The sequence below is a fragment of the Octopus bimaculoides genome, chromosome 22 (assembly GCF_046866305.1).
Source record: "Octopus bimaculoides isolate indiv1 chromosome 22, ASM4686630v1, whole genome shotgun sequence".
NCBI lineage: Eukaryota > Metazoa > Mollusca > Cephalopoda > Octopoda > Octopodidae > Octopus > Octopus bimaculoides.
In genome coordinates, this window is record NC_142949.1 from 6847243 (window position 1) to 6858604 (window position 11362).

Consider the following 11362-nt stretch of genomic DNA (forward strand, 5'->3'; position numbering starts at 1 on the left):
TCCTCTTATTTCCAGACGATAAGACAATTCTTTCCCTTGAGGACATGTCAAATTGATTCTTGAGATTCTCTCCGTTATTCATATGAAGCTGGTCTTCATAAGCCATTGGTAATTATTATGCGACAGAAACAATTTTCATGAATTAAGAATTTATGTTATATGGTATCTGATACACCTGTATTAATCTATGGTGTTCAAATACATGCCACCGGTCACTCTGGTTAATTTCCTTTAACTAATTTTTGCTTTATATATATATATATATATATATATATATATATATATGTTTATATATACGATGAGTTTCTTTCAATTTCTGTCTACCAAATCTACTCAGAAGGCTTTGGTCAGCCTGAGGCTATAGCAGAAAACACAAGCCCTTGATGCCACCCACTTGGGCCTGAACCCAGAGCAATGTGGATGTGAAGTAAGCTTCTCACCACAGCCACGCCTGAACCTGTATATATACATACATACATACATACATACATATATATATATATATATATATATATATATATATATATATATATATATATATATATATATATATATATATATATATATTATATATATATATATACACATATACATACATATATATTCGCCATGCTGGACCTCTGAACTTAACAAGTTTTTTTCATTCTCTCTCTGTTTATTTCTTCTTATTCCTTTCTGTTGAAGAGAGTAGGCTTGAAACGTAAAAGACATTTCTATTTTTCCTGACCGTCAAACTAATACAGTTGCTTGTTGTTGATACACCTGTCTTCCTCTTGGTTTTTCTATAAATGTGAACTATATATGTATATATATATGTGTATGTGTGGTTTAACAAGGTAACCAATAGTTTCATGCAGTCGAGATCGCCACAATTGTTCCAGCAATGAACTTGGAAATGTTGATACTCAGTTCCATTTCATTCCCACAATACATCGTTCAGCACTCATTTTCATTTTGTGTGTGTGCATGTATATATATATACTCATATATATATATATATATATATATATATATATATATATATATATATATATATCTTTGTTATAGTTTATTCAGAAGAAGAAGTGCAACATCATGGCTCTTTTCTGCGGCCTCCAAGACCCATAGAAAGTAGGAATTTATCCTCAGATCAATGACTTGATCTTAGTATTTACAGCCATGGGTACTCTGCTAAAGACACACTTACGGGTTGTTAAACTGGGTGACGTTCTTAATCAACTCTCTCATACATCAAATTATGTTTGTACTCCATAAACCATCAATATATTTTTCCAATATACTTTGCTAAATAATTCAATGAAATAAATAAATAAAGTTTTGAATAAAACAAAAGAATAAAGATTGCTTGCCAATATAACATGACAGTCTTGGTTTAGGATGAATGTTGCTGTAATTTAGCCCCAGGAGACATCGTCTCCAGCTGGTTATAACCTGGAAATCGCGATACACAGATATTGTTTTGAGCTGAGTGGGGGTGCTAGATTCCCTTGTTTGAAAATATAAGGACACAGATCGTGTGGTATAGCTAGCTGGAGACGATGTCTCCTGGGGCAGCAACATTCGTCCTAAACCAGGACTGCCATGTTATGTTGGCCAAAATCTTTACTCCAAAGTATTGTTGTTGAATATCTCTTGTTGTGAGATTTAAAAAGAGTAATTTTCTAAAACAAAAGAAATTTTGATGAACTTTTATTTTCATGTACATTTTCATAAATATTTATTTTCGTTGTTTTACAATACTGGTTGGAATCCTTACTCTCATGAGTTTGCAGCTTAAGTCAGAGTTTTACTTTCTGGAGTTTATAATCTTCATTGACTTCTTTACAACTTTATTGTTTTTTCTGTTTCTGTAAATAAAAAAAAATGTTTCTTACATAGATATATGTATATATATAGTAACAAATTGAGGAAAAGAGATCATTCAAAGAGGTGTGTTAAGCATCCAATTCACTGGTACGTCAGTTGAATACCATATAAATATAGATATATAAGTTGAAACAATTTGTTGGCCTTTTATGTTATATAATATTATGTTATATTATATTCATAGTATATCATGTAATATTGTAATATAAATAAATTATTGGATTGTTAATAGTATCTCTCTATTTAATTTATCTTTCATCATCATCATCATCATCATCATCATCATCATCATCATCATCATCATCATCATCATCATCATCATCATCATCATCATCATCCCCATCATCATCACCATCATCATGACCATCATCATCATTTAACGTCCGCTTCCCATGCTAGCATGGGTTGGACGATTTGACTGAGGACTGGCAAGCCAGAAGGCTGCACCAGGCTCCAATCTGATCAGGCAGAGTTTCTACAGCTGGATGCCCTTCCTAGCGTATGTATATATATATATATATATATATATATATATATATGTATGTATGTATATATGTTTATATATATGTATATATAAATACATACATACATATATATATATATATATATATATATATATATATATATATGTATATATGTATATATGTGTGTGTGTGTGTGTGTGTGTGTGTGTGTGTGTGTGTGTGTATGTTACATAAACATGCATACATGATGGCTGCAAACTCGTTGTTCGAATATTGAAAGTCCCAAACATGCGAAGGCTATGACTAGCCATTTTTGTGATAGGTCTTACAATTTTGTAAGCGATGCCTGCACATGATGTTTTTTTATATTGGGAAAAGGACTTGCACCAATCCATTCCCACTCTCTGAACATGGACAACATAAACTTGAAAAGAAGAACTACTCAGCATCATTGAATATTGTCAGTGTCGCAGGTTTTCTCTTAGAGTTTCCCTCTCCTAGAGAGATGTGACAACAACAGAGGGGCCTCTCACTCCCAGTGGGCCAACCGCATGCCTGGACACCAACCCAGGTATTTCCACGTCCCCGCGCATACATTCATACATACATGCATGCATACATACATACATACATATATGCATGCATACATACACATGTACACATATTGTTGGATGGCCATTAACTGCTCATGAGCTCTTCCGCCCTTTGACAGGTTTTATTTTCCGTCGTGCAGGATGTCCAACAATCACCCTCCTCACCGAGCAAGTTTGATGGGGTTGCCAGTTTAGTCGTCAATGACCCCACCAAGCGACAGGTTGTATTGGGTTACATGTTACCAGTGGTGCCCAAGAGCAGTCCAACCATACACACGTACATACACACACACTTCACTGCTCCATTCCACTCTACTGTTACAATATTGCAGTAGTACAGACCAAGTGAGAAATAAAACAAACCACTTACATGTTGGCACCTTAACACAACACACACCAGCCTTACATGTCGTATTGAATAGGGGTATCCACCCTGAACCGCAGTTGGGTAGACAGGCAGTTTCCACATCTGGTACTGCACAAACATCTGGAAGGAAAAAATGCAACAACCTTAGATATTGATAATGAATAACTGTCTTTCACTAGGAGTAGGCATGGCTTTAAGGTTAGGAAGCTTTCTTAGCAACCATGTGCGGTGGGGGGGGGGAGTCTATCTCACTGCACAGCACCTTAGGCAAGTGTCTTCTACTATAGCTGTGGGCCGACCAATGCCTTCTGAGTGAATTTGGAAGACAAAAACTGTGCGGAAGCCAGTTATGTAATGTGTGTGTGTGTGTGTGTGTGTGTGCTGAAAAGTTTCTGGCTTTAAGGGTATTGCAAAAGGCCTGGTTGGAGACCCAACCTTCCAAGTTTTTTTACAGGGCTTAAAAAGACTGAGGGACCACTGCAATAAGTGTGTGAATCTGAGAGGGGAATATGTTGAATAAAATCATAATTAACTGATCCTATCTGTATATTCTTTTATCCAAACCCAGGGACTTTTCAGCACTCCCTTGTCTATATAAAATGGAACAGCCTGCTGTATTAGATTGGAAGAGTCTACTTACCTATGATGGGTTCAATGCAGTAAAATACCCCGTTGGTGAAGCAGAGAGCATTGTTACCACATGGGAACACATTTGAACAATCATTTTTACCATTCAAACAATCATCACCTGAAAAAAAGAGTAAAATATTAATAATATTAGCACTGATGATGATGATGATGATGATGATGATGATGATGATGAGGAGGAGGAGGAGGAGGAGGAGGAGGAGGGTGATGATGATGATGGTGATGATGCCGTCATCATCATCATCATCATCCTCATCATCATTGATAAAAACAAGAACAACAACAAAAATAATTTTTGTTTCAGATCTTGGGACAAAGGCCAGTAGTTTTAGGGAGAGGGCATTAGTCAAGTTCATTGACCCCCAGTACTTAACTGGTACTTTATTTTATCAACCCCTCCTTCCCAAAAGAATGAAGGGAAAAATCCCAATGAGATTTGAATTCAGAATGTAAAGAGCTAGAAGAAATTCCACATGGCAATTTGTCCAACAAGCTAACGATTCTGCCAGCTCACCGCCTTAATAATAATAATAATAATAATAATAATAATAATAATAATAATAATAATAATAATCCTTTCTGCTATAGGCACAAGGCCCGAAATTTTGGGGGACGGGGTCAGACGATTTCATTGACCAGTATGCAACTGGTATTTAATTTATCGACCCTGAAAGGATGAAAGGCAAAGTCAGCCTCGGTGGGATTTGAACTCAGAACATAAAGACAGATGAAATACTGCTTAGCATTTCGCCCTGAGTACTAACGTTTCTGCCGGCTCACCGCCTTATCAATAATATGAATATGCTAACTTTTGTGTCTTTGTACGTATCTGTGGTGTGTGTCGCACTTCAAAGAAGTGGCAAAGCGAGAGAGAGGACAGAGAGGAAGTAAGAGAGAAAGAGAGAGAGAATGAAAGAGAAAGAGAGAGAGAATGAAAGAGAAAGAGAGAGAGTGAAAGAGACAGTGAGTGGTGATGGCGTGACCATTAGTGGAGAACAACTTGTACAAGATTCTGAGAATTATATTTACCTTACAGTTCGTGCTGATGAGAAACAGATATTTTCGGTAAGAGAATGTTGACTTCGAAACGATAGTACACGGATAATTTATATTTATGTAATTTTCATTGTCTTGCCTGCATACGCTGAATTTCATTTGAGAACTATTAGGTCTTAGTAGACACATTACATGTGATCTTCTTCTAGCACATTAACAGTCCACCTAGTGGTCTTCTTTATATATGTCATGCCCTTTCAAAGCCTAGCCAGGTTCATGGGCCCGGTTTCCCGGTTTCTATGGCGTATGTGTTCCACCCAGCTGGACGGGACGCCAGTCCATCACAGCGTTACTCAAGAAACAGGAAGAAAGAATGAGAGAAAGTTGGGGCGAAAGAGTACAACAGGGGTCTCCCCCCCGCTACCGGAGCCTCATGGAGCTTAGATGTTTTTGCTCAATAAACAATCACAACGCCCAGTCTGGGAATCGAAACCACGATCCTCCAGCCGCGAGTCCGTTGTCCTAACCACTGGGCCATTGCGCCTCCACCTTCTTTATATATACATATACAATAATCCTTTGAGATCTCAGATAATTTTTTTTTAATCTCTCTGATTCTTTTAATGTGCTTGCTTCCTGGTAATAAATCGATATTAATTAATATCCAGTTTTTTACCCTAATGTTTTAATTATATATATATATATATATATATATATATATATGTAGCCCACTCTGCAGGGTGGTTGGTGTTAGGAAGGACATCCAGCCATAAAAACCCTGCCGAAACAGACACAGAAGTATGGTGCAGTCTCTTTGCCTAGCCAGCTCCTGTCAAACCGTTCAACCCATGCCAGCATGGAAGAAGGATCTTGAATGATGATGATGGTGATGATGATGATGATGATGATGATGTGTGTGTCTGTGGTGGGGAGTCTTTGTGTTTGTGTTTCTCCCCTCCACCACTTGACAACCAGTGTTGGTTTATTTATGTTCTTCTAACTTAGCAGTCTGGTATGAGACACTGATAAGAATAGATACCAGGATTTAAAAAAAAAAAAAAGCACTGGGGTCAATTTATTCAACTAAAAGCCCTTCATCAAAGCAGTGCCCCAGCATGGCCAGTGTTGAAGGAGAGAAACAAGTAAAAGGTAAAAATTAGAATAATGTTGTGAAGTAGCAACGACGAATAACATGAGAACCTCTTGGAAACATATATCTCATCTGCTTATTGTAATGAATTCATTGAGTTCCATTGACAAGAAGGAATTCTTTAAAGAAATAGTTAAGAATAGTTTCTGTGAAATACATGATGCAAATGTTTGTGATTTGATTGAATAACAAATATCAGAGAAAAATATTAACTGATGCTAGAGTTAAATTGAATCAATGATGAGCAGAAGATGAAGTGGACATTGAAGAATTTGATGGAAGCTAAACAGAAAAGAGTAAAAAAAAAATGAAGGAAATGAGTGTGGAAGAATTTGATAGGATTTTTTTTGTAGATTGTAAACTAAAACCATCAGACATTTAATAATGGATAATAATTCCTAACATTGAATGAAACAAGCAATGATGAGAAACGATGAAGATGGTGATGATGATACACACAGACACACACACACACACACACACACACACACACACACACACACACACACACACACACACACACACAAACACACACAGACACACATTTATACACACTTACATGTATACATATATACATATACATACACACATGTATATATGTATGTATTTATCTATCTATCTATCTGTCTGTCTGTCTTTATGTTTGTATACGTGTGTGTGTGTGTGTATATATATATATATATATATATATATATATATATATATATATACCTAGTATTTTATACTTAGTATTTTTAGGGAATTAATTTCCTTAAAATAATAGGTGTATATGTAAAAAAAATGGCGGTGCCCCAGCATGGCCGCAGCTCATGAGCTGAAACTAGATAAAATGAAAAAAAAAATGAAATAGTTTATATTCATATAAAAGAAGAAAAAGAAAATAATCATCCCTTACAGCTGTTTCAATTAATATTAAGTAAATAATAAATTTATACTTGTATGACCTGAGCATAACATCTTCAGAGGCCAAAAATATACCCTTGGATATTTTATATGTGTGTATGGATTCAGTATAGCAGACTGAATGTTACAGTTTATGATTTGTATTGTTATATGTTCACCCAGACACTCCGAGAGTGTAGTGAGTGACATTTATGTGCCACCAGGATGGGAGCCAGTTATATTTGTGTGTTTGTGTGTGTGTAGAATAAGAACAGTAATAAATGAGTGAAGTATAAATACACAGGGTGTGTATTTATTTGGCAAAAGAAAATAAATGCAATGACCGTCCTAAAGTGCAACCATATCTGTTTCAACACACGATTTCAAATCAGAATTCTTGCAACACACAAGCATATATATATCACCTATTCACACACACACACATACACAGAAATACAAATATCAAACAATGGCAAAATAAGAATTCTGTTATCTTACATTCTGCCTGACTTTCCACCAAGATGACAAAACCCAAACTCAGAATGGTCAGAATCAAAGAAACAAGCAATTTGTGTTCCGCCATAATTCACCAGTTCCTTCTATTGAAATTATTCTTTGTGTTCTGGCGTTTCTTCAATTAAAGACTCACAAATGTTTTTATAAACTTATAAAGATTACTTGAAATCGATGGCGCCATTATTGGATAGTATATGTGTGATGCATGCATGTGTGTGTGTGTGTGAGTATGTGTGTGTGCATATGTGTGCTTGTGTGTGTGTGTATAAATATACATACATACACACACACACACACATATATATATATACACATACATATATTCATATATATATCAACACCATCAACATCATCATCATCATCCTCATCCTCATCCTCATCATCATCATCATCATCATCGTTTAACGTCCGCCTTCTATTATTGAATGGTTTTGAATGTGTTGTGTGTTGCGTGTTCACATAATTGGCTGTTTGTTTGTGTGGTGTATGTGTGCGTGTGTGTGTGTGTGTGTGTGCATCGATGTATATGTATATGGAAGATTGATGGTTTATGCGTATTTGAATGTTGGTATAGCTATAAACATACACACATACACACACACATATATATATAGTTGATGTCAACAATACAATACAATAAACCAATCAAACAGTACAAATACCCGCACACACACACACACACACACACACACACACACATGCAGTCGTTGTTTGTTGTTGTGTTCCTTTTTTAATTGAAACATCTGTTTGTGTTGTTGGGAAAAGAATTTGTGAACAGAAGGACAAAGTTCAATTATGTAAAAGGCACATTTCAATGTTTACTTGATGGGGGCAAGGGTGAGACGGGTATGTAAATGCTCACACGTACAAACATATGCACACACACACACATACACACATACACATACATACATACATACACACACACACATTCAAACATGTGCACATTCACACACGTGTGCATGCATACACACATATGCCCCCCACACACGCACACATATACACAAATATGCATGCACGTATACACAAGTACACACATGCACGTGCGTACATACACACATATGCCCAGACAGACAGACACACACACGCATGCATATATGTACATCACATATGCCAACACACACTTATTTGCACATACACACACATGCACATATGCATAAGCGCACATATGCACATACATGCATATGCACACACGCACATACACACATATGTGCACACACATGCCTCCCCCACACACATACATAAGCACACTCACACATACACACATGCACATACATATGTGAACACACACATGCACATATACACACACAAATGCCTCCTCCCACATACATACACAGGCACACTCACACACATACACACATGCACATACACACATATGTGCACACACACACACACGCAAATACACACTCGCATACACACACACACACACACACACACAGGTGTTGCTAAAACGGAAACAAGGGAGACAACTACTCCTATTAGGGACCACTTTCGGAATTGGTGCTTTTCCAACTCTTTAGTTGATTAAATCAGGATTTTTAAGTTCCATACAAAATGCCATTGCAGTTCTATATTTAAGAGATGAGGAATTATCTACATTATTTACATTATTTACATTTGATGGATATCTGTCCTCATCTTGTTTGTTGTTAACACGTTTCGGTTGATATACCCTCCGGCTTTCTTCAGGTGTCATAAAAAATATGAAAATATGAAAAATATAAAATATAAAAATATAAAAAGATAAAAATTATAAAAATCTAAAAATTATAAAATATGAAAAATATAAAAATATATACAAAATATACAAATATAAAAAATATAAAAATATAAAAAATATAAAAATATAAAAAATATAATAATATAAAAAATATTAAAATATAAAAAATATATAAAATATGATAGATATAAAATATAAAAATATATAAATATAAAAATATTAAAAATATAAAAAATATAAAATATAGAAAATATCAAAATATAAGAAATATAAAAATATAAAAAAATATAAAAAATATAAACATATAAAAAATATAAATATATAAAAAATATAAATATATAAAAATATAAATATATAAAAAATATAAAAATATGATAGATATAAAATATAAAAATATATAAATATAAAAATATAAAAAATATAAAATATAGAAAATATCAAAATATAAGAAATCTAAAAATATAAAAACATAAAAATATAAAAAAATATAAAAAATATAAAAATATAAAAATATAAAAATATAAAAAATATAAATATATAAAAAATATAAAAATATAAAAAATATAAAATATAAAAAATATAAAAATATAAGAAATATGAAATATAAAAAATATAAAATAAGTGGTGGGGGTCAATTTATTCAGTTATAAATTCAAGTCAGTGCCCCAGCATGGCCACAGTCTAATGACTGAAATGAGTAAGAAATGAAAAATTAAAGATATTTGTTAGTAAATAAATGAGTAAACATATTGGCAATGTGGTTCATCTGAAATATGGTTTTGAGGAGGTGAAGGGTGAACCAGAATGAAGAATCTCGTGGTTATATATTGGAATTATTATAATCTTTTATTTTTTTGATATTTATAAAGGAGTGGTTGGCAGCAGGAAGGGCATCCAGCTGTAGAAACCCAGCCAAAAATCAGTCTGGAGCCTACTGCAGCTCTCCGGCTTACCAGTTCCAGTCCAAACCGTCCAACTCATGGCAGCATGGAAAATGGATGCTAAATGATGATGATGCACAGGCGCAGGAGTGGCTGTGTGCTAAGTACCTTGCTTACGAACCTCATGGTTCCGGGTTCAGTCCCACTGCGTGGCACCTTGGACAAGTGTCTTCTACTATAGCCTCGGGCCGACCAAATCCTTGTGAGTGGATTTGGCAGACGGAAACTGAAAGAAGCCCGTTGTATATATGTATATATATATATATATGTGTGTTTGTATCCCCAACATCGCTTGACACCCGATGCTGGTGTGTTTGCATCCCCGTAACTTAGCGGTTCGGCAAAAGTGACCGATAGAATAAGTAAGTACTAGGCTTACAAAGAATAAGTCCTGGGGTCGATTTGCTCGACTAAAGGTGGTGCTCCAGCAGGGCCACAGTCAAATGACTGAAACAAGTAAAAGAGTAAAAGAGTAAAGAGAGTATGATGACGATGACGACAATGACGATGATGACGATAATATTACAGCAAATGGAAAAATTCACGTAATATAAGAGAAATAAATTAAAAATTGCTTGGTGTGTGTCACAGTGCCATTTCTTTTCTTATATTCTCGCAACTGTATCAGTAATTGAAAGCTTCATATATAATGACATTGTTAATGAGACATGAAATTAATGAATGTAGAATGCAATTAAGTTTATTATAATTAATGGAATATTTCATGTAATATAAGAGGAATGAGTCGATAATTGTTTGGTGCGCATACTCTGCTAGATGTGTAATGTAAGTGTGCATGTGCGATAGAGCTTTAGTGTGTTGAGAGAAAAGTTGGGCAGAGAGAAGACTGTGCTGGTTTGGTGTTGTGATGCAGATAGACGTAGACAGCTGCATAAAGAAGTGTTGATCACCCAAAGTGGATGGAACTAATGGAAGAGGGAGACCCAAGAAGACATGGGCTGAAGTACTGCTGTTATGTTCTGAGTTCAAATTCCACCGAGGCCGGCTTTGCCTTTCATCCTTTCGGGATAGATAAATTAAGTACCAGTTGAATACTGGGGTCGATGTAATCGACTATCCCCCTCCCCCAAATTTCACATCTTGTGCCTATAGTAGAAAGGGTTGTGTTGTGTGGTTAACATTAGAGAATTTCCTTCTTCCATGGTGGCCACCCCATATCTGGGGCTCATCTTATTGTATTTTTTAGTAGTGTTTGGTG

At 35.1% G+C, this 11362-nt stretch overlaps 1 protein-coding gene across 1 annotated transcript; it reads right to left on the bottom strand.

Annotated features, from left to right (window-relative positions):
* Nucleotides 1-1673: 1673 nt before the first annotated feature.
* Nucleotides 1674-7627, bottom strand: LOC106872590 (uncharacterized). The gene is made up of 4 exons (XM_014919664.3): nt 7465-7627; nt 3931-4038; nt 3294-3410; nt 1674-1847 (listed from the first exon to the last, which is right to left on the bottom strand). Coding segments are annotated over exons 1-4 (312 nt in total). The 5' UTR covers nt 7550-7627; the 3' UTR covers nt 1674-1845.
* Nucleotides 7628-11362: the final 3735 nt, after the last annotated feature.

Excerpts from the sequence above, each read along its gene's own strand:
- LOC106872590 (XM_014919664.3), bottom strand. The coding sequence starts at position 7,549 with ATGGCGGAACACAAATTGCTTGTTTCTTTGATTCTGACCATTCTGAGT. Across the intron at positions 4,039-7,464 it reads GGTGGAAAGTCAGGCAGAAT|GTGATGATTGTTTGAATGGT; the intron begins GTAAGATAACAG and ends TCTTTTTTTCAG. Across the intron at positions 3,411-3,930 it reads CTGCATTGAACCCATCATAG|ATGTTTGTGCAGTACCAGAT; the intron begins GTAAGTAGACTC and ends TTTTCCTTCCAG.